Below are 25,560 nucleotides of genomic sequence, written 5' to 3' on the forward strand. Positions count from 1 at the left end.
TACATAATCGGGAAGCAGAAGCTAAAATGAAGTAGTATGGAAGTACTACTACTGTAGTACTTCCATATTATATGAACCATGAATGCTAAATCATAAAATATGTTATATACCGTTATATACCGTATACATATATTCCAGTCATTTGATTGGTTAAAAAGTGGGTAATATAAGCCTTGTAGAATCTATGTATGAGGTATATACAGTACACCAAATATCGATTGCTCTGAATTCATGAAACGGCAATAACTGTAACTCCTCGGTGATGCGGAGGCCGTAGGCTAATATCGTCGCATCACCTTGAGGCAATAATTTTCTACTCATTCGGTTTTCAATATTTCAAAGACAACCATTACCTCATTTCATATCCAAATACCTTGATTTGTGTACTATTTATATATTGGACACTTTAACTGTGTATGCTGCACATTGGTTTAATTGAATTTTTATTTAATATAAATTATAACTTAATTAAATCAATTAAATAAAATTTTGATTTAATGTAAATTCAACCACAGTTGATACTCAGGAAAATTTACTCAGGAAAAATAATTAATTTTCTCATCGTCACATTGATCTAAGTTTAACATGTGTGCGTCAAACACCATACTGTAACGTGCGAAATGAATTGTCTCCAATCCGATTCGAACCATCAACAAAAGCCTCAATGGCCCATTTGTTTTAGACATTTGCATAGACAGCAGAAGGTCCCAGGTTCAAATCCCGGTTGGCGCAACAATTTTTTTACACTCGTACAAATTGACTTCAAGTGCTCTTTTTTTTTTTAATTATTGTTTGGTTTATTTTTATTTATATTAATTGAAGGAACAGTTTAAATTTACACATAACATCTGAGAATGAGATAAATATACTGTAATTCAATGTATGTATAAAGGTTAATATATATCATTATCTATTAATATACCACAATAATTACTATGATCATCAAGTACATAATATGTACTTCTGCCCATTATGCCTCTTGGCACATAGGGCAGCACATAATATGTAGGCCTACCTGTAGTGGATGTACAATTTAGTAAACTTTATATATTTATATATATTGTGACGAAATTTAATAAATAAACTACTGGTACTGGCATGCAGGTTTCTTGGTTTTTTTTCCCATTGTATAGTACACAGCAAAGTCATGCAGTCTTTATTTACTGTTATACTTTATCAATACTTTGCATTCATGATTCCAGTTGAGTTCAATGTCAATGATAGTATTATCTCAAGTTGTAGATTTTTATGTAATCTGTGATCTCATTTACTTTGCAATCTATTTACCTTGCCTATATTACTCCTAAAACTTATCACCTTTCCTTATGTCAATTACAAAGTTTCAGATAGACATAAGTTTGTTTATACCATGATTCAAAATTGTGTATACGTTATCTAAGCTATCTTCAGGTTAGAATTAATCCATCGGCAACAAATAAGAATAGTTTTCAGTATCGGGTATAGAGTCATCTGCGTGTATGAGAAGAGCAAGGGTGGTTGGACACATCTTTGAGGCAGTGGTGTCATCTAAGAGTCTTGAAGTGGTCGTGTTCATGGGGGAAAAAGATGAAATGGGGAGGCTCGATCATCTTTTGAGTGAGGGTGCTAACTCGCAAAATTTTCGGTGCTTTTTAACAACTTAAGTGTGAATTTTGCGGGGGACCAGGGGTGCGCGAGTAATGTTTGAGGGGCGTGGCACCCCTAGATACGCCAATGCTTTGAGGGGTGCTTGTTTTAGCCCAGGGAGTTGTTGTGGTTTGCCTTATAAAGGAGGAGTGTTATAAAGTTTAATATTATCAGAGGAAAAAATAAAAAAAAATCATAAAACAAGCATAGTATTTAGATTAATTTCCTATCAAGCAAGGGTGGAGTTTATGTGACTAAGGAAATTATTACGTCAGGTACACAGTGGCGTCGCTAACAGAGAAAAAAAATATTTATTTGCATTAACAAATGGTCCGTCAGTGCCGAGGGTGGAATAAAAGAAATCCTGTTTGGGTTCATGGGGAGAGCTTTTATGGCTTAATTTGTTCCTAAATGTGCTTTTAGACAATATTAGGGATTGGCAATCAAAATAGCATTATTTGGATAGGCAAATTATTATTATTTTTGTTCCGACGACCTAGTCGTTCGCCAGACGACAGGAGGGAACAGGTGGAAAAATGTCCCCGATTTTTTGAACGGCAAAATATCGGTTCGGTAAAATTCAACAAGCCCGTAGCTGCGTGCCAAGGGCCCCCCCGGGGTCCAGTGCCAAAACCCCGGTGGGGGTCCAGCATTCGAAGCATTTACAGGTGTTATTTAATTGATTTGAGAGGCCGTACATTAAAAAAAGTATATATTAAAGAGGTAATTTTTTGAGTTGGGAAAAGATAAAAAACAAAAAAAAAAACAAACTACTACTTTAGTACTACAGTATTGGTAATTTAACAACAGTAGGATGATACAAACTCAAAAGAATCCAGTATGGTTTATTCTTTATTTTTTATTTATATAGCACTTTGGAAGTTGTACTATACTCACTTAAGACAATCAATAACAAAAAGAACCGAGACAAATTTGTATGGTTGTATGGTTAGTTGTAGCGTATTATAATCATATATATATATATATATATATATATATATATATATATATATACACACACACACACACAGGTGAAACTATCCCCCGCTGGACACCATTCCGGTATTTCTGAGTCAAGGTTTCGGGGCCTGAATTTTTTATGTTACTAGGTAGGCCTAACAATCAGGTATTAAAATAGGACTTCTAATGATGATAGGCTCTAGGTAGGCCTAAAGTGTAGGCTAGCCAGCCTTTGTTGAAAGTGAACTTCATGAAAAGGGGGGTTTGTCCCCCCACTCAGTTTTGCCACTAAATTTTAAAAATTTCAATGCATATTAATGCTATGTACTACTTGCTTTCTGAACCTGTTTTTCCCTCATGTTTGAAAAATTCTAGATCCGCCCCTGATAATCGGATCGGTGTATTGGATCAGTCGATACTAATAAAAAAAAAACACTCGGATTGGTGTATTCGATCAAAAACTGATAGATATCGGATCGGGAAAGGGCATCGGTTATCCTCTAATGCCTACTTATTAATATTAGTCATACAGTATTATATTAAGGCCAACTCAGACAGCGTCGGCCGACGCAGCCGGACCCGATTTATCGTCGGGGACAGTCTTGAGCCGTCGTGAGAAATATTAAACACGTTTAATATTCTACTACGCGACTGCCCCCGACGCACACCATCGCGTCTGCGTTCAACTCACACAGACCCGACGCGACAACAAATCGCGTCGGGCTGCGTCGGCCGACGCTGTCTGAGTTGGCCTAGAGTGCACCCCAGGCTGAAACTCAGCCCTTTAGCTTCCCATTAGTAGTCAGTTGTTCTTTCTACGTGTGACATACTATCGTCGTTTAAATAGGCAGTAACAATGAATCCATTCTCTCCAAATACTACATACAGAAACTTATTTTCGTTAATCATATACACCACTTCAAATCCTCCACGCTTCTGGTCCTTCCTGAATCCATAGGTAGCACAGTGACCCATACGAATATTTTCGATGATGTACGCCAACACCTCTTGTTCTGTGTTTAATTGACACTGTTTCTGAAAATCCTTTCCATGTCTGTGCATGATGTGTCGGAATCCAGCCTCCTCAGTGCCTCTTTCTAAAAACATCAGCTGAGTTGCATGCATAATGCTATTTGGTGCATGGTTTCGGATCAATTCATCGATCCCAGCATCGGCTAAGCTAACTGTCCACAGCAAATCATCGCGGTTGAACTTGACTCCATGTGCTTCAAGAACATCTGCCATGTTGTCAAATTATTTGATCTGTGAAAGAAAAGATATTTAAGTTCATTTGTTGTTTCATAAAAACAACAGCTCTGAAATATGAATTACAAGATTAAAGGTTATAATCACTGAAAACGATTGCTGCACTGCATAGGCCTATGTGAATGCATGCACCATCACAAATTCCAAATATTCTGCAAAAAATAAAAGTGCAAGTGCATTGACATTTCATATATGCACATCAACAAAATCATATCAGTCATTAGCCTCATTCATGAACATCGTTGAACAGAAATATTTCTTTTACACCTAAATCAACAAGGCCCTAAGTGACCAAAAAGATACTCTCCTTTCCAAATAAGCACGAATAAAAAACACATGGTAAGCACACACATTCGCGCACGTAAAGCGAAACGCACATGTTCCAACATGCATTGGCAAAAATCAATGAATGGTTTTGTATGCATGGTTAGCCATGAGGGCCATAATGAAAACGTCGTTGTCTTTTTTTAACGCCTTTACTTTGTTCAATACCAGCTAATCACAAGCTTTAAACAGCGCCCAAAGGGCCATATTAAAAGCAAACAAATTTAAAAGCAAACAAATTTATTTAATCACAAGCTTTCGACCACGCAGTGGCCTTTTTTAGATGAATGTACAAATAGGATAAAAGTGTGGTCATATATACAGTAAGAACAAAAGAGGGTGGACGGTGACAGTATAAACAAAGCGATAATGAGTCTCAGCTGATGAAACAATAGAAAAAAAAAAGCGGGATATTGTTGTGAGACTAATATTCGCGCTTTTCTCACGGATAACTTGACAACCGCTAATTTAAAAACTCGCGAAAATATTGTTACTCGTACTATTCAATTATAAACTGCCTGAAATCGCAAAATTAGTAAATCATAAAAATGTTCACAATGGCCAAATCACAAAAACATTAACCCCACGAAAATATTCCCCTATATAGTATTAGCCTAACTGCCATAAAAAATTGGATTTCTGGTTGCAAATTTCTGTGCGATTTTCTAACTTTAAAAACAAAGTAAAACATAAGAATTTTTTGTGGGTTTTTATCAACAATTCAAAATCGAAATGAGTGACATTAGACTTTGATCTTCTTGATTGTGTCGTGTTTTATTACATGTGGAGATATGATTATGTTTCGTATTAGATTTAAGCAAATCTGCTTCAAAACCAGAATGCAGAAAAAATCATCAAAAATGTAATTTTGGCATTTTTGGAACAAGCATGTATGTGTTAATAACGTAAAAGTTTCAGGTCCAAGTGCAATCTCACATTATCAAAATCTGTGATTTTATGACGACGATTTTAACTTGTTCACGACATATTACGTAGTAGCCGAATTTGGAAACCATAGGTTCGGACGGAAACTAACAGACGATGAGGTCACGATTATTTACCTCTGATGAGTTATTTGATCAATCAAAACTTGACCTATTCTGCTTGGAAAGCCTTTGTTCGGCTGTAATTTGTTATCAAACTAAGTAGATAAATATATGAATTTATCAAATTAAGAAGCAAATAATATGTTTCAGAAATCACTGATAGGGCTTTTAATCATCACAAGCGCCGCTACACGCTATCGCCGATGCTGATTGGTCGGTGATGCTGGTTGGTCGGTCGATTCGGGGCGCCCCCTCCCGATTGCGTCGGTGACTACTACCAAAGATCTATCTTGTGTTTATAAGATCTTTGCTACTACGCTGTGGTAGCGACAATGTAGCGATTGTATGGAAACCATGCTTTACAGTAAAGAAAATTGTGAATAACCGACCGTGCGCGAGGATAAAAAAAGATAAGCAGACTACCTACCTAGGCCTAAATTTCATTATATATTTAGGCCAGTATGTATATAACGCCAACTGACCATGGCATATGGGGAGGGCGCTGCGTTTTTGTATATTTAAGCTAATTTGCATATGAACGGGACATGTCACCACAATGTGATTTCTGAAATGTTATCTCCTCATCATATGTGTTCATTTATAAAAGAAAAAGTCTTGTTTGCAATATGTTCAGATTGTCTAGTGGCCCCTATTTTGCATATTTAAGCTAATTTCCATATGAACGGGACTTGTGATTAAGGTGAGATTTCTGAAATATGATCCCCTCATCTTATGTGTTCTTTTATAACCCCTCCTACACTTTAAAGTAGCATTTCCAATGAAAAATGGGTGTGGTCATTTTTGGGCTGTTCGTCCCGGATAGAGATTTTGGCACACATCCCATGTTCTTTTTTGGGTTCATATTAGTCTATACCAGTTGAGATATTCTCTCCTAGATTAAGTGCATCAAATCTTAGCCAGGTCCTAGACACACTATAGGGAAAAGTTGGGGATGACGCTATCGATCATTTAATGTGGGAAAATAGATTCACTGATCAGTGTGGACACGGTATTCTGAATAAGTGTTAAAGTAGTGACGCTGATTGCTACTTTTTAATGGTGCATTGCGTTTGGATGACACGATATCGAAGTAACAATGTTCAAAATTAGTTTTTTCAAGTCAGGATTATAATTTTTAGTACAACCCGGAAGCTGATGGTGTATAATGACTGGTGTATCATTTGTAAATATGAACTTTTTTTATGAAGTCTTGGTCTTCTACACGAATTCATGTCATCCATTGATTCCTAAGGATATAATGAATTTTAACGACGCGGGTGACCATGTTATCGGGAATTTTCAAATTGTGTGAAATATTTCATCAGTCCATGACTGATGAAATAATTATTTCACACAATTTTATGACAAAACCAGCACAGATACATAGGCCAACTTTCAGGACTGGTCCTCTATGTAGTGTATAGGCCTATAAATACAGAGGATATTATAGAGAAACATTTCCAAACCACTATCGGTAAATCAAAAGACAGCCCACTTATTGTGTCACGCGCGTATGACAAGCTGTTTCTTCATATAGACCTACCTCTGAATTAGTGTTAAGTGCAATTGAATTAACATTAAATGCATTCATTAACTGCCATACGCTCGACATCGATCAAATGTGGTTCGCAAGACAAACCGCCACACAAACAAAAAACTGCAGCGATCGTTTACATCTACCAAACTTAATACATGATGATGCCAAAGCCATAGTGTATTTTTAATATTTAAACTGTCGGGCCGCATTGAATGAAACTATGGTATTATAGTTAACATTATATTTTGTTTGCACTACAATGTCGGAGCCTCTCGTCCATGGGCGCTCTTTCCCCACCCCCTGTCAGCGCCCGAGCGTGACGCCACTGTATGTATTAAAGATATACAGTTAGTGTGATGGTAGTACTTACGATTGTCGCATGGAGTAACAGGATTTTACTAGCACGCTGAGATTTTCCTCGGCGATTTCACACTCTCAACACAGTTGAATTAAATAAACTATCAATCAGACAACCCTTTAATGCTTGTCATGTCCCGTGATGTTATCAACAAAAGAATACGCTTTTTCCACGAATCAGTAGACCTTGAAGTGATGACAAACAACCCTAGTCAAGCCGGGTGCGTATAACTAACATATTATATAAGATAAGCTTTTGAGGCTAAATCCTTGTCCTCCTGTTACCTAAAAATCATAACTCCATATGGTAACTCGGAGGGTCGTATCACATTATTTTTTCTGGAAAATGTTCTCAAAAGACTATTCTACACCATTATATGATTGAGAAAAAAAAAGAAAAATGTTTTTGACCTCTGAAATCAAGATCGAAAAAAAGAAGAGCCTATCTAAATAGTGTATTAAAATAGGCCTATGCATCACAGTGCAATAGCATAGTACATTACTTTCGTATAGGCCTATTACTGTTCCAGTACCGATAATAGGCCTACACATATTTCTCTTATTATAAAGTACAAGATATGTTTTATAAAGAAGTATAGTATAGTAAATCATGTTTGTAACACAGGAAAATCTCATATGGGAACTAAATAGGCCATCAGCTGTACAGCTAAAAGTGCCTGGAAAGTGACATGTGTCCCGGCAAAATATGGACCAGCTGATTTTTGCAGTATACACTCTCCAACACATCAGGAGGCATGTGTAAAAAGTTCTCAAACGAACTGTCATCCAAAACCTGTCATCGGTGCATATTAATATACCCCATTTTGCTAAAAACGCACACTTCTTGCGTCTGGCCCCATGTTAGTTCACAACAGATAGAGAAATTTTGGTTGCATTATTAATTTCTTAAGACTTTAAACAATCAACTGAAAAACTTTAAAAAATGAAGTAAATTTGTCTTTTCTTCAATATTATACAAAGTTCCAAGGTCAATAAGATCATGCTAATCGTACTGTAATCATTGAGTGTTTGGATTTTAACAGTAAAGACAGTTCCCAACAGATATACACATTATCGTATCGTTATTTAATTATTAAGAGCGTCAAAAATAAAATTAAAACCTAAAAAAATAAAGAAAATGTCTTTTTTTAAATCTCGTACAAAGTTTTGAGGTCAATAAAACCGTGCCAAATATACTGTAATCATTGAGTGTTTAGATTCGTACAGCAAAGACAGTTCCTAACAGATATAGAGATTGTGGTATCATTATTTATTTATTTATTAAGACTTAAAAAAATAAACTTCAAAACTTAAAAAAATGAAGAAAACATATGTATTTTTTGAATCGTGTATATACGGTTCTGAGGTGTATGGTCATATTAAAATCATGCTGCAATAATTAGTGTTTAGATTCCTACAGCAAACACAGTTCCTTTTTACTCTTTTGTGGGGTCGTTCCACTTTTATTTCATCAAAATACCACCATTCATATATTAAAGCAATGATATAGGTAGTTACTTAATGTATCATTTCAGATTCATTAACATTTATTACATAATGGTCAAATTTAGTAGTTAAGTACTTAACTTACTTAAATTTATCTTTCAATTTTATTTTTAAATAAATTAAATGCATTTTATTTTAAGACCCATCTGAGCTATTTTCTGCAAAAGCTTGCATTATTTTTATCCTCAAACAAAACATCATACAAACATAACAGCGTTTGAATACGAAACAACAAATTATGAGACAAATAAATTCCTCCTTCACACAAAACATTCCTTTTACACACTTAAATTAACATGAAAATAAATGTTTTATATTTTTAAGCAAATGTAACAAAACAACAGTAAAATGAGACATTTTATTTCATTTCATTACTTTTGTCTTTTGAACGATTATATACAAAACACCACAAGTAAACTTTTTTTTTTCTTCTTAAACCAATTAAAAAAAATACACATTATCACTGCAAATACAGTGAGGAGGATCCAAACACTGCAAATATAGTGAGGAGGACCCAAACACAAAGCCCCCCGGAGACACGCTCTCAACTCAAAAAAGCGCCAAGGCACCTCACAACGTGCCTTAACTAACACGGCTATAAAACTACTTTCGCCAGAAACGATATCATATGAATTGCAAATACAATGACATTGATAATCATCCTTGTGGTGTGATAAAAAAGCAGCAAAATCAATTACAGTACTTTCTTTCTGTAAATCATCACAGAGATGAAGTCAGGGAGGAACAAGGTTCCTGTACAAGGTTTGTCAACCCCCGTTTTATTATCTAAAGCAACAAAAGCTACAAGAAAACTTTGGCTTTGAAGAAATGTTGTCAATAAAAAGATCGATGAGAAAGCGATGCTTCTAAAACTACAGCAAATAATAACATAACACTCATCATACATAATAAAATAATTATATAAAACAACTAAGACAAACCTAATTGAAAACTCACTCCTTCCAGGTGTAATCAATGCAGTACAGAACCGTTAGCATCATATTTTTGAAGTAACTAATAGGCCTACATTGGCCTAAGTATGTTAAGAAATATAATAGGAATTCCGTCGTTATACCATAATGTCCAATCATATCATCATTATTGGTAGTTATTTTGCGCAAACCATATTGATTGTTACTGTACTATCTATTTGTAAAAAATTGTAATCCCATGAACGGCGTCATGATAAAAAATGAGCGCGATTTTCTTATTTATGTATAATAAAAGTTTGAAGATTCTGCCGGTATCCCCTTCCAGTCATTTTGATCAAATTCACATTTACATACGTAATGGCCTACTCATTAACACGACAGTTATAAACTCGTTTAGGCTTTATATTTTGGTTTGGGGCGAGGGTCCGGAGATGCTCTACAAACTTTTGTAGACTTTTTTTGTAAACTTGGAATTAATATCTTCTGGACATATTTATCATCCGGTTCAATGTTTTCTTTGTAGTACAATGTAAGTAAATGTGTATTATTCAGCCTTTTGGTTCGTTCTGGAATTTCCAGGTAGGGTATAAACTCGGCGATGTTGTCGATAAGTCCACGCCACATACGTATAAACAAAACCACATCCCGGAAAATCAGTAATATTAATGGAATCGTTAGACACACTAGAAGATCAATGATTATCAGAAGCTGGTTGAATATTTCGTACGGTTTTACACAGTCTATCGTCACATTCAAGTGCTTGATCTCACAAAGGAATTCGTCGTTAAGAAACTCTGGTTCTATGGTATGGACGAGAAGTACACAGTGATAAGCAAACGATAAGGAAATGAACATCAAGAGTAGCCCTTTAAGGCTGAAATAGATCACCACGTACCAGTAATAGGCACTCCATTCGTTTATGTAGCTCTGTATTAGCGACTGAGCTTTCGATTGATTGATTGATGGCCAATCCTTACTACTCGTACTCGATTTGTTGTCTGTCTGATTCGGCGCTTCCGTTTCCAAACACAACTCCCGGCAAGACTTGGAAAACCACTTCGCTAACATTGATATTTTTTTGCCACCACAGGCTATCCACAGGAATATAGGGATTTGTGTTAAAACAGCTTGTATGATGAATGTGAAAGGTATGAATTCATGGTAACCGATTAAACTATCCTCTTCCTCGTAAATACAGTAAGAGTTGAAGTACTGAACAATCTCACTGTTGGATACGTATTCGGGTGGTGGGTAACATTTTGTATCATAGCCACCTGTGTGTTTGAAAACATTGAGTTTAGAGTCTTAGGCTATAATAATCTTCAATTATCAAAACCAAAATTGTATGCCAAAATCTGTATAATTGTTTTAAAGAATATAAATAATAAAATAATAATATATAGGCCTATTAATAATAGTAATATTTGTGTTAAGATAATTACAGTAACTATTAATATGGTATTAATAGGTCCATGATTCAAAACTGTCCCCAGAATATTTTATCATGCTTTCCCTTTTCTTGTCATTTAAATCAAGCACAACAATATTTACCGAAAAAATCACGCAATAACGCCAAGGCAGCTAGTATGATAGGCAGTCGTGACTGTACCAGATGGATGTTATAATCGAATGCCAGTAGTTGATGACTCTCGTCTGCAGTCATAAACGTCACTGATTGAACGACGCCTAACGCAACGGCCATTCTTACATCTACTGTCTTCTTTAATCGTACAGTAATCACAACCGTAATGTTCAGTTGAAACATTGCATAGGGTTTAAATAAGCATTTATGGTTCGCAAGAAGTGTGTGTTATGATTATTGCCATTGATTGTGCAGTGAAGTGCTGTTTAACGTCTGTGATTGGATACGATTTATTATAGAATACATTGTGATAGAGTGGGTACATTTCTCGTATCCCATAGGTCCTACGCTCTTTTTTTTAAATTCTCTTTTCTGTTTTGATACTGGTCACAGACTGTGTGGTGTACTGTATGCTAATTCCAAAGTTGATAGCTCCCGCGCTCACATCATGCAGGATTTGGCATGATTGGGCTGACTTGGCTGGGACTGATTTTTCCAAGGGTGGTTTCTTAACCCGTAAATTTAATTAGTTTAGTTGTGCATCATGTTTATCCCAAGTCAATGATGTTTATCCTTACAATTGCAATACCAGCAATTTCTTATATCACATTTAGTGCTTGTTTTTCGATTAAAAGATGAAAATAAATAACAATTTTCTTCGTTTGAATACCGTAGGCACCTGGTTATTAATTAATTTGTTTGAAGAGCCAAAATATTTTTAGAGTTGGTGTCACGGGCCAAAGATAATCTCCACTGAGTTGAAAGCAATCGTTAAAATTACCTGAGTGATTGATTTCTGGGGGACCGTCATCAGTGTAAAGTCGTTAGTGCAGTGTTGGACGATCGATTTATCAGTTTTCAGTTTCAGTTTTTATTGGCACACACTTTTACAACATTGGCACACACTATTCGGTGGTGCGTCCAGACTAACTAATCAAAAAAACAATACAGTAAAATTGAATACCAATAAGATTTATCACAATTAAAACTCCTAGGTTTAGGGTCATTGTACGCAATGTCTTTTGTATTCTTATGAGCACTGTTCTTATTACCGAGTTTTTATTAACCATGTAAAATTAAGAAACACAGTGAACGAAACAAAACAAAGAGACAAAACTTTTAGGGTCTAGGCACATTCGTTTTACCTGTAACGTTTGATAAATATTGTACGCAATATCCTTTTTAAACAGTGAACGGAACAAAACAAAGAGATAAAACTTTTAGGGTCTAGACACATTCATTTTACCTGTAACGAACGTTTGGTAAATATTGTACACAATGTCCTTTGTATTATTATGAGCACTGTTCTTATTACCGTGTTTTTATTAACCATGTAAAATTAAGTGCAAACACTATTGACGAAACACAGTGAACGGAACAAAACAAAGAGACAAAACTTTGCGGCACAAAGTCGGTTTATAGGCCTATATTATTATTTATGGCTTAGTAAAGCTTGCTCATTTTCTCCAATCTGCTTTTTCCGTAGAGTGGCTAGTCCACATGACTCAGGGAGTGCATTTTTGTCTTTAGTTTATAAAAAGTGTATTCACCGAATAATTATGTTAGCTTTGGTTGGTTGCTTTACCAATATAAATGATCATAATTATAAAGCCTAGGTTTAAATCTAGACGCATTAAAAAAAAAATACATTAACATTATTTTACCTGTAACGTTTGAAAAAATTTCCGCATTGTACTGTACGCCATGTCCTTTGTATTTTTATGAGCGCTGTTCATACACCAAGTTTTTAATAACTATGTAAAATTAAGTGCAAACACTATTGACGAAACACAGTTAACAGACAGAGGAACAAAACTTGGCACATAAAGTCTGTTTATATTTTTATGGTCTATAGTATAGCTTGGTCATTTGCTCCAAGCTTTTTCTCTCTAATATTGTTAGTGCAATTGAATCGAATTATTATAACGTTGAATCTGTTTTAATTATTTTTTTAGTAGGCCTATTTTGTATTTCTGGCGAGCCAAATTAAATTAATCTGCGGGCCAAATTTGGCCTGTGGGCCGCCTGTTTTAAAAGAACCAGGACCTAGGCCTAATCCTGACGATATTAAAAATAAGTAACTTAATGCTAAAGATTGAGAATAATAATGAACTTTTACGGAGTGACAATAAAATTTAACAACACACAAATCAGAATGGTTACAGTTTTACTTCATTCTCTTTCTCATTCGATGATCACCTTTCCATAGGCATATTTTTGTTTACACTCATAATTCAAAATCGTTTGTACGTTGTTTAATTTAAGTTCAGTTTAGAATTAATCCACTGGCAACAGATAAGACAATAGCTTTCAGTATCGGTGGTAAAATCGTTTGCGCATTATATTTAAAAAATATATATATATTAATTCAACCATGGTGCCTTACAGTGAAAAAAAAAAGAAATTAAAAAAAATAATACGAGTACAATTACAAATATATACATATTATATATACATATATACATATTATATATACATATATACATATTATATATAATATACTTATATATACATATATATGGTTATTCATGGTTGTTCATTCTAGATCTGAAAGAGACCAGTTTTGCCAACATAGTTTCCCTCGTATTTTTTGCAGTATATGAGGTATATAATATTGGGTGAGATACAATTGAGAACTGGTGGCCGGATTCTGTGTCCCTGGTTAAGTGAATGAGCTGTCTGCATTGATGATGTCGCATAATTGGCATCTGTTTCATTGTGTGTTGCCATGTATCGGTTTAGTGGAGGGGAGTTTAGATGAGGTTAAAGTGGACTTTAAATTAGAGGGTTGTCTACGTGCGAGTAGAGATGGATGTAAAATTAATTGTTTAATCGATGGGCCTTCTTGGAAGGAAAGGAAGTCTTTTTAAATTTTCTTAGACAGTTGTAGAATGTTGGGACTATAGTCGAACACCATAGGTAGCCGTAGGTAGTACAGTGCATCACCAACTTAATTTTCTGCATCAACTATTCGCATCTGTTTTAGCATTGTCGGTCGGTCAGTCCATCCATCTGTCTGTCGGTCTATCTATCATTCTCCATTCATCTGCTGTTGTGTAAATAGGCCTACCCCAACATTCTTCTCTGAGACATGCTCTCTCGACGATTACATTTTCCAAAACCATTCGTTTATCTTCGATTAAAAAAAGTGCCCCTTGAATTTCTAATTTTCCTTAAGTAGCCCTTCTAATTCATTGATTTCCATAAGCACCCCCACAATTTCCACTCTGTTTTCATAAACGCCCCGTTTGAATTTAGCTCCCCTCAAAAAGAGTCAAAAATATTTTAAGCGCCCGGGCGGTTATTCGCGCGAGTACGGTAACTAGCTCACTACTGCCTATTTTAATACACGGGGTGGGGATGGGGGTCCGAGTTCTTCTCTGGAAAATTTTGATTTCTAGATGGCGGGAAATGAGCCCGATCTCTGAGACGTGTCTTTTAATGACTTAAAAATTCAAGGCATGACGGTTTTCCGCTCTTCAAAACAGTCAGGTAAATGTTTCTGATTCTTATTAAATTGGCCTGTAGGCCTACCGTTATACATAGGGACTAGGCTACGTTTCATACATAGGCCTATTCTTTTTTTTTCAAAATCGATGAACCCAAAATACAAAGGTTTCCGACTTCTGATTTTCCAATTGTAACAAAAAAATTTTGTTAGACACCCATATAGGGTGTCTATAAAACAAAGCCTTAAATATTTCTTGATATTCCTCGTTTTATTCCGATAAAATAATTACTTGGCAACTGTTTTATGATGATTTTGAAATACTTTCAATAAGATAATTGAGAAATAATTGGAGGTCTTCGTTTTTCGGGTTTTTGGTCTTCGTTTTGTAGACACCCATATAGAGTGTCTATAAAACGAAGACCCTTGAACATTTCACAAACAGACGCCCAAAAAATTTCGTAAGTTTGATTTTGTGACAGCCTGGCGTATTATCATCAAAATGAAAGACAAAAAATAGGGGTCTTCGTTTTTGGGTAAGGGCCGATACGACCAGGCCGAATCAACCCAGGCCGAATCGACGAAGCCCAAGGTTTCGATGCTAATTTTGCAAACTAAAGAGGGGCGGGGGTCTTCAATTCCATCTCGAGATAAAGCCTACTGGGCTTCAATCAAGTTTCACGGTTTGTTGATTGAATCGGAGTGTAGAAGACGATCTGAAGTAAGGAAGGGTAGGCCTTATTCTAATATATAGGCCTAATACAACATGGGAATTGGTTTCCTGTATTTAGTTGTTGGAGAATTATTGGATGGCAGTCGTTATTCTCACTCTGCAAACCATTATTTTTTATATGGATTAATATTCACTTTGATCTGATATTAAAGTCAGGCTCCGGAGGGAAAAAATGTTTGATATGTTGTACAACTGATTTTTCTAAGACATAAAAGGCATATTTGACGAAAAATATTGGAACGGTTAAGGAGATACAGATTTTTGAATATTTAAAAACTGGGAAAAAAGGGGCTGACCACCCCTTTTTCCACCTATTCCACCTAGTTTTTAAATATTCAAAAACCTGTATCTCATTAACCGTTTCCGAATTTTTGGTCACATATGGTTTTTGTGTCTCCGGAAATTCAGTTGTACAACATACCTAAAAAGGTTTTTCCACCGGAGCCTGACTTTAATACATGTGGATCCTCGATTTGTTTGATTAGATGTCTGGATGAACAATCATACACTATCCAAAAAAAAAGTTAGATGAGAAATTGTGTGCGAGTCTGATAGACAATGATCAAATCGGATTCAATTAAAATTAACAACTGACCAATCAGAACAGCGCTAGGTATACACGCTTTCCTCACATACTCACGTGTTGTCACACAAACATACTTGTTTACGTACGTATACGCTATATTTTTTGTTGGATCTTAGCAACAATATCCAAAAGTCGGGGTTTATCATAAAGGTCTCGTTGTGCCGAAAGAGGTTATCTATCGCTGTTGACTGGAAATAAAAAAGAATCAATAAGCAAAATACCCAAAATCAATGTTGTTAGTAGTTCCTTATACATTTGTATTAACCACCCTTTTCCATGATGCCGTTTTTGTATTAAGTTTTCAACTTTATTTCACATATCATGAACACTGAATGTATTTTATAATTTGAGATTTGATTGATGTAGTGCCGGCTTGTGGTAATTACTCCTAGGGCCTGTAAAATTTATATCACTATGTAGGTCTATAAGCAGAAAGAACAAGCGAAAGTGGTACCTCCAGTTTTTCGTACAATACGGTAATACCAGCAATTTCTTCTAGCACCGAAAGGTCTACTGATTAATCTCAGATAAGATAGTATAATACATACTCCAAGTATCGAAATTAATTATGTCATCATCAGGAATGTCCTCCTAACACACTTCAGTGATTGTACAGCGATTGAAAGATGAACTTTAACAATTTGTTCATACTGTAATCCTGACGATATGCAATCTGCTCAAATACAGTATAGTAACTTTCTTGTGAAGATCCACTTGTGCTTATACACAGATAGAGTTTTTGAAATCTAATAATAAACCTTTCTGAAGTGTCAATACAAGTTAACTACTGACCAATCACAACAGGGCCAGGAATACCTGCAGGTCCCACAGAAGACCTAAGGGTTGGTACGGCGGGTTTACGAAAGGGCCAAATGCGGTGCCGGTGCGCAGAACCATTCACAATTATACTTGAAATTTCGAGGTAACACCAAAAATAAAAAGACAATACTATACTTTTTCTTTAAAAAGTATATTAAATTAAGATAGGCCTATTTATTTCTAACTATTGTGCGGTTATCAATCTTTTCCTCAATGATTTATAAAAGATAATTGTTTCATAATTCGTAATGATTATAAATAATGGCATTTGCAAAACTAATAACGGTAAAGTTATCAATGATCATACTTTTTAAATACTTGTTTCAATATAGTAGGCAGAGTTTAAGATTCATGGGATTTGTGTCAAACCAATATTGGTGATATAGAATATTTATAAGCTATTGATTTTGTTTACCAACATTTTGACAATATCGTCAATAATTGACCTTCGTTATGGGTCAATAATTTACCTTAGTTTTCCGAGTTCGTATAAAAAATCATGTGCAGATGTAAAATTTTCCCGCAATCACAATTGACTAAGGTTTGTAATGTCCTGTCAACAGCATGTTCAGGTCCTCTTTTAGGACTGTGTAGGCCCTACGGCTTATCCGGACTACATACGGTAGGTCCTTCAATAGCTTGTAGGTTGATGGTCCCATTGATGCTAAAAATAAAGTCGATTTCTTTTCATCTTTAATGTCAGTTGTGAGCAAAAATGCGTCCAGTCGATCAACATAATCCTCGAACTTTTCATTTGTTTCACTAAAGATATTCTACCGTAAATCGCCATCCTCGTCGTTAGGGTTCGATGTTAATCATGAGACAATAATAAACACACCAGTGAATTAATTATGCTCTAGTCTCAAAGTCTTTATTTCATATGTACAACATAAAAGGTAATCCAGTATCAGGGTATATAATATATGAATGTTTATTTACAGTGAATAATAGTTTCTTAACTAATACATACTTGTGCTACATAATTATATGCAGTTTCCAAGTATTGGCATAAGAGGTAAAGAACTCGTTGGTCATTCACCTGAAGTACTGACGACTTATACTGCAGTTACTATAGTCTATATATCAGGGGTGGATCCAGTACGGGGACCCACCCCTTCCCCCACGTTTTGCTACAAAATTTTAAAATTTCAAGGCATATATTGAAATTAGTGCTCCCACTTATCAATTCTGAATATGTTGTGACCCCCACCCCCGTTTGAAAAACTCTGGATCCGCCCCTGTATATGAAAACTTTAATTGCATGAATAGTCATGATAACTCGTTAGGCTTGATTTGGTTTGGGACGGTGGGTGGTGGGGTTCTTTTATAAACTCGTTTGGGCTTTCCAATCTCGTCTGTGCTTTTAGAACCCGTATCCTCTGTACATTCTTCCGCCGATTGTGGTTCATTCTTTTTTAACCACGGAATTAATATTTTCTGGACATATTTATCATCCAGTTCAATGTTTTCTTTGTAGTACAACGTAAGCAAATGTATATTATTCAGCCTTTTGCGTCTTTCTGGAATTTCCAGGAAGGGTGGTTTAGATGGACTTTCTTCTTGTAAGGGTATAAAATTGGGGATTTCGTACTTTCCTCCTATCAACGTTATAAACAAAATTATATCTCGTAAAAGCAGAAAAAATAATGGAATCGTTAGGCACATTAAAAGATTAATAATTATCAGAATCTGGTTAAATATTTCGTACGGTTTCACACAGTATATCGTCACATTCAAGTGCTTGATCTCACACAGGAATTCGTCGTTAAGAAACTCTGGTTTCATGGTATTGACGAGAAGTAAATAGTGAAAAATAAAACATCCTAAAATTATCCCATAGAGTATCACTTTAAGGATGAAATAAATCACCACGTACTTGTTAGAATCACTCCATTCAGTTATGTAGCTCTGTAGTATCGAGTAGACTTTTGGCCAATCCTTATTGCTTGCTTTGTTGTCTGTCTGATCATTGAACTGTTCCCTGGTCTGATGCAAAGCTTCCGCTTCTGAACACATATCCCGGCAACACTTTGAAAACCACTTCGCTACCATTGATATCTTTTTGCCACCACCGGCTATCCACAGGATTACAGGGATTTGTGTTAGAACAGCTTGTATGGTAAATGTGAAAGGTATGAATTCATGGTAACCGGTCAGGTTTTCGTTTTCCTCGTAAATACAGTAAGAGTTGAAGTACTCAACAACCTCAGATTCGGTGACGTATTCGGGTGGTGGGTAACATTTTGTACCATGGCCACCTATGTGGGTGAAAATAATAAGTTTAGTCTTTTTTAAAAGCCAAAATTGTAGGCCTATTATCAACTCTCCCCACAGACACAGAATATTATATACATTCTGCCCGTAACCAGGTTTATGGGAATGGGTCCTATAGGCCAAATTTCATTCAGAAATGTTTTTTTTAATAAACAAATTTACAATAAAATACTATGTAATAAACTGGTCAAAAAAGGTTGTGGTCAAACCCCCAAAACCCCCTGTTTACGTGCCCGCTTCCCTTGTCTTGTCATTTAAATTAAGCACAACAATATTTACCGAAAATATCACGCACTAACGCCAAGGCAGCTAGTAGGAGAGGAATTCGTAACTGTATCCAATGGATTGCATAATCGAATGCAAGTAGTTGTTTGCGCTGGTCTCCAGTAATATACGACACTGATTCAACAACACCTAATAACTGAAAGGACATTCTTACATTTATAGATCATGTACTTGTTTATATCGTAATCACAATTGTAATATGTGCGGTGGGAAACACTGCATAGGGTTATATAAACATTTATGATTCACAAGAAGTCAGTGTTCTGTGACTATTGTCATGGATTTCACAGTGGAGTGCTGTTTAACCAGGTTTAAAGTCTGTGATTGGATAAGATTTATTTGAGATTACATCGCTTTTTTATTCGATTATAGGACTTAATACTGGCTGGTGTACTGTGCCGTTAAAATGCTCGAACGTGCGCCGCGGCGCTTATAACATTTCGGAGGCTTCAGTGCGGCGCTTATCGAGAGCGGCGCTTATTTATTTATTCTTAACACTGTATTGTATTTAAAACCTTACTTCTCAAAGTGTTTCATTACACACAGGGTAATATTTATTCTCTCGATTAAGCGCCATTTAGCGAAAAAAAAAATCAGGTTTGGTGCGGCGCTTATTCGAGAGCGGCGCTGATTCGAGCATAAAGTTCATAGCTAGCTCCAATGCTCACATGCAGGATTTGGCATGATTGGGCTGACTTGTTCATTGTTGTTTTTTACAATTTTCCATAAGACCTTTTCTCAGGTTCTGAATTATTTTTTCGAATGTGGTTTAATAACCCGTATATTTAATTAGTTTAGTTATGCATCATGCGTACCCCAAGTCAAGGAAGTTTATCCTTACAATTGTAATACCAGCAATTTCTTATAGCACATCTAGTGCTTGTTTATCGATTCAAATATAATAAAGAACAATGTTGTTTGGTTAAATACCGTAGGACAAACGATATTCAATATGTTCATAGGAACTTACTTGTAAAGATTGGGAGTAATAATGAACTTTTACAGACGGTTTTTTTTTTTAACAACTGAACTATCAGAACAGGGCCAATTATGCGCGCATGTCCAACAAACACGTGCTGTCGTTTTGTCGGGACTCAGAGAAGGAAATTACTCAGGAATAATGGCTACAGTTTTGCTTTATTCACTTATTTATTTCATGACTAGGACTAAACTGGTATGGTTCTCAACATTTTTCAGATTAGTATGGTCTCTTTTTAAGTTGCTCACAATCTTTTGGTTTGTTAGGGGGCGACTGTGTACAGTCAGGTGGCCGAGTTTGTTAGGGGGCGAGTTTGTAGGGGGAAAGTTTGTTAGGGGGCGAGTTTGTTAAGGGGCAAGTTTGTAAGGAACGAGTTTGTAAGGGGACGAGATTGCAAGGGGCGAGTTTGCTAGGGGCCGAGTTGACTGGTTCCCCCTAGAAATGATGCTGTCTGAAGTGTCGACAAACACCTCGGCCACACCATGGTTGGAAGTTTTGAGAATATAGATGCCTGGAAATGGCAATCTCATAATATTTTTTAATGCTTTAAAGGCCTAAAAAACTCCTAAATGAGTCCTTTTGTTACTACCCACCTGCCGCATATAGAAGTATATCAATCCGTTGGGATAGATCTTTTTGATTGTGATAAATTAGTTTCGTGGTTACATTTTCCTCTTTAATAAAAATTAAAAATATCGAGAAGTGTTAATTTCTGATAGTCTCGGTCCAGTGGAAACTCGCGGTCGGTTTTTTGTACCGCGATCCGGGCTGATAATTATAGGCCTAACTAATGGTTGTACATTTCAATTAAATTACCAATTGCATTTTTTGTTTCCTGAGTTTTTAATTTGTGTTTATTACAGTGTGAATTTAAATACTAAACAACACTATGACAACACAGTCACGCGAGAAGTTTTGCTAACTTTATCAATATTGTGCATTCATGATTCTAGTTGACTTTATTTTTGCAAATAGTGCTATCAAAGTTGTAGATTTCTACGTAATCTGCGATTTCATTTACTTTGCAATCTATTTCGGCCTACTGTGTCAATATTATCAGCCTTCATATAAAATCAATTATTAATTTCAGATAGGCATAGTTTTGTTTACATGATTCCAAATTGTTTACACGTTGTCTACATTAAGTTCAATGAAGATCAATTTATCGGCAACAAATAAGACAACAGTTTTTATATCTGTTGTAAAATCATCTGCGTATAGTGAGAAGTGTGGGCCTACGGGTATAGATTTAGATTAGGAAATATCCGACAAATTGAACAGTTTTCCTATGCGAAGACCACATTTGGGATCAGTTGTACAAATATAATGGCGGATCCAGGGGGCCACGGCGGCCCTACCCCCACCCCCTCAGTCCCGCCGAAAAATAAAAAAATGAGAAGAGTTAGTTAAAGGGAAGAAAGAAAGAGGGGAAAAGGAAGTGTACCCACGAGTTCAGTGGCGGATCCAGCAGTGGGCGAAAGGAGAGCCCGGTTATGTTATCACTCACTAATTTTGAATTTTATTTTGATTGACGACAAAGACAACGCTATATCCCCGACGCCAATTTTTTCCAACGTTTTCATAAATCAGGATGTAAAAAAGGCCAGAAAACGGGCCACCGACCCCTAGGAGCCCTTTCGGTGCCCCTACTCATGAAGGTCCAGTAGGGTCCTCGCTCTATAGCACCCTGATCCAAAAGGGCTTTGTTGATACATAAAGCATAATGTGTTTATGACATCGATTGTAGGACATATATCATATTAATCTAGTGGGAGTGGAGTGCCCAGACGGCCATGACATTATGTAAACATTTTTGTTTAAATAGAGATAAAAATTATTCATATTTTAAGTCTGAATTATGAGTGCTATTTCCGGACATCTAGAGGTGCCATAATCATAACTTGCTTTGCGATTCCCCAGTATTATAGATTCTAAGTCATTGATTAGACCTTTTCGACGCCCGTGAGGGGAAGCATGTCTAAGGGAGGGGAGAGCATAGCTCCCGTTGGGACGACGAAGTCAATAATTAATTGTCGAGGAACACTGCTTTGAAAAAGCATTTTTACCTTCTGAGAGTGCCATTTCCGAGCGACTAGAGGGGCCTATTCTTGAAATTCTTGTTGGAGCTCAGGTTGATGTAGACTACCTATTGGCCCAACCCCACCCTTCCCCCACCCCCGTCAGAAAATTTCTGGATCCGTCCCTGATAATAATCACATCTACAATAAATAGGCATGTTTGTTTGACTGTGTGTTTGCATAGTATTTTTTACAGGTAACAGGTCGCACATGACATGGAGATGCAAAACCATATCTGACAACATTAACAGACAATCTATCGGTGCCAAATGAAAGGTACTAATTTAAAAATGCTATACTCATGATTAATAATAATACTGATAATAATTTAATCACTTATTAGGCTTTCTTCCAAAAGAGACCAAAGCGCCGTACACATTGATATTTTACTTTAATTTTGATATTAATGTGCGTTGCTTCATATATGCTTTTTTTAAATTATTATTAATGCGAACTTATTATTCAATAAAAGGCATAGTGTACTTGTAATATACAAACGTTTCAATAAAAAAGATAAAAATGTAAATAAATTCCTCGGGCTCATGCTTACCTTAAGCAAGGGCCAGCCATTAGGTAGCATGGCAAGGCACTGAAAAATACAATAAAATAAAAAGAAAATACAATAATAAAACATTACATAATACACCCATTAAAAAATATTGACAGATTTTATTGAATTTACAGTCTGTTAAAACAGTAACTCCGTGGAGGCATTATGCAACTGTAGGACTTTGACCAAAATTGCACAAGCCTGCCGTGAAGGTAATAAGAAAGTAAGGATTGTTTGTAAAGTCAACTATTATCATGCGTCAGTTCCATTATTTATTTCTACTAGATCTTTAAATATTTTTGACATTCATTGTAAATCCATCGCTATTTTTATGTTTCAATATGGCAACAATACTTTGCCACCAATTTTTATTTTTTATATTTTCAAAGAGTGAGTTATACCCATAATCATTTTACAAGAAGCAATGACCATTTTACAATACATTTTAGAAGAACTACTCTTGGATTAAAGCCCATACACAGGAGCCAAACTGTAGAATAATCTTCCTGTCTGTGTAAAACAAATACAAAAAAAGTATAACTAATTATTTCATTGCAAAAAATGTCTCAATAATTCATATTTAGGTCTATATTTCTGTTTTAAGTACTTATCTTGTAAATACAATATGTGATGTTTGTGTTTCTTTTTATATATTATTTATTAATTTATTTACTTATTTGTTATTTATTTTGTTATTTTTATTTATTTTATCTATTTTTTATAAGATAATCCTGTGTTTTCCTAAATTTTGATTATACTGTACCGTATGTATTAATGCTTTTACAAGGGTCTCAGCTTAAAAGCTTTGCTTTATTTGAGCTTCCTTTTCCATTGTTCTTGAATCTGTAATGTACATTTTGTTTGTTTTATTATGGAATAAAGTTTACCTTACTTACTTACTTTACTTACTTATTTATTTATTGTTTTTGTCATTTTGTCAAGACATGCCTGCCACACGCTTTTGCTTTTTTGTCTATGCCTTCTTCAAATCATTTACCTTGCTTTACATTGTACAGTTTTTTTTTTTCAATTTGAAGAAAATAAATGTTACTTTGATTGATTGATTGATGCGAAATAAAGAGCACCATTAGTTTGTTTAGGAAACTTGTAAAAAAACTGTATTAAATCAGAGAGGCATGATGGCTCTTAACTTGATTGGGTTTATTGTAATGGTGGGATAGGCCTATTTGTGGAGCGCCTCTTCAATAAGGCGCTGACAGTATTGAGATGACGAATCATATTAAAAAACAGAAAGCAAAATTGATAAAAATAAACAAACAAGCCGTAATGGAGTGAGATGGCGGCCAAAATGGCGTTAAAGAAACAGCGAGCACCAAGGAAATGTGCACTTCCGACGTTGAGACGACGTTGCCACCACAACCGTGTACACGTAGGTGTGCTGGACTCCAGTAGCTTCCACCTAGAATAAGTTCTGTGCACTGCATGGTGGTGACGGTGGCTCAAGTAAGGGAGTTGCGACTTCGTGAAAAGAAATTAAATATATCTTAAAAACTACAGTTAGTGTGAAATAAATGTACGTGAGAAAAGGAAGGATGTCAGTAGTTAAATGCAGGAACAGAAGATGCTTCCACAGACACAAACAAGTAATGAGTTCCAGAGCTTTGGTGCCGAGCGAAAGAACCGGTGTCTATATGATTTTTTTACAACCTTTTCGAAATATTTTTTGATAATTTATAAAATTTGTATACAATGTTTTTACATTTTTATTCAATTATTATTATTATTATTTTAGGGAGACCATAATAAAACGTTACAATAGTTCAGGCGTGATGGAGACAAATGCATGCAGAAGTTTAGTTTTTGGTCAATTAAGAAATTGTCTGACAGCTGATCTTACGGAGAGCACGAAAAGATGATGTACATTTGTTCTCAATTTTATGCATATTTTATGACATCTGCTTTTTATGAGGTTTCCGATATTTATATTTTGACCAAATAAATGAATGAATGAATGAAACCTTATTTAGCCATTTAGTGCATTCACGGTTTAGCCCCTGACTATATTATCTCTAACATCACGCTTACTCATTCCAACCGCACCATTCGTCAATCCGCTTCCCCTTTTCATGTTCTTCCTCATTTCATACTGGCCAACGTTAATTTTATTTGGAACTCACTTTTACCTGCACAAGATTAATTTCGGACACCTCTTCAAATCTCATCTCAAGTCTACTTTTCCCTTGATTTTCCAATTGGTATCAGTTATAATTTCAACGATCATTAATATTGATTACGGTATTGTTGTTATAATTATTGTTGTTATTGATGTTACTATGTAACAAAATAACACACATTTTCTTATAACACCAAACTGAGACATTTTTATTTCAGTATTTTTTTCATTAAACGATTATATACAAAAAACGATGTTTTTAAACCTGCAGCAAATACATAACAACACTTTTCATCTACATAATAAAATAATTATATATAAAAAAGCTAAGACAAACCTACCTAAAAATTAATTCCTTACGAATGTAATCAATGCAGTACAGAACCGTTAGAATCATATTTTGTAAGTAAGCCTAAGTATGTTGAGGATTATAGTATGTCGAATTATATCATCACCATTATTGGTAGTTACTTTTGCGCGAACTATACTTGATTGTTACCAGTTGCGGATCGAATAGGGGCACGGTGGGTGGGGGGGG

At 35.5% G+C, this 25,560-nt stretch overlaps 2 protein-coding genes across 4 annotated transcripts; both read right to left on the minus strand.

Annotated features, from left to right (window-relative positions):
* Positions 1 to 3,247: 3,247 nt before the first annotated feature.
* On the minus strand, positions 3,248 to 19,455 carry LOC117107753. Of its 3 annotated transcripts, none has more exons than XM_033249506.1 (3): positions 19,276 to 19,455; positions 18,599 to 18,980; positions 3,248 to 3,849 (listed from the first exon to the last, which is right to left on the minus strand). In XM_033249506.1, exons 1-3 carry the CDS (start codon positions 19,427 to 19,429, stop codon positions 3,762 to 3,764), a joined length of 624 nt encoding a protein of 207 aa, XP_033105397.1. In that variant the 5' UTR covers positions 19,430 to 19,455; the 3' UTR covers positions 3,248 to 3,761. The 3 variants fall into 3 exon arrangements, with proteins under 3 accessions (XP_033105397.1, XP_033105398.1, XP_033105396.1); XM_033249507.1 differs by lacking the exon at positions 3,248 to 3,849 and adding an exon at positions 17,636 to 18,320; XM_033249505.1 differs by lacking the exon at positions 3,248 to 3,849 and having other exon boundaries at positions 17,636 to 18,980.
* Positions 9,591 to 11,231, minus strand: LOC117107755. Its single transcript, XM_033249508.1, has 2 exons — positions 11,106 to 11,231; positions 9,591 to 10,828 (listed from the first exon to the last, which is right to left on the minus strand). Exons 1-2 carry the CDS (start codon positions 11,215 to 11,217, stop codon positions 9,948 to 9,950), a joined length of 993 nt encoding a protein of 330 aa, XP_033105399.1. The 5' UTR covers positions 11,218 to 11,231; the 3' UTR covers positions 9,591 to 9,947.
* Positions 19,456 to 25,560: the final 6,105 nt, after the last annotated feature.

The sequence above is a fragment of the Anneissia japonica genome, unplaced genomic scaffold (assembly GCF_011630105.1).
Source record: "Anneissia japonica isolate Jap-2015-1 unplaced genomic scaffold, ASM1163010v1 scaffold287871_len1641731_cov197, whole genome shotgun sequence".
Lineage (NCBI taxonomy): Eukaryota > Metazoa > Echinodermata > Crinoidea > Comatulida > Comatulidae > Anneissia > Anneissia japonica.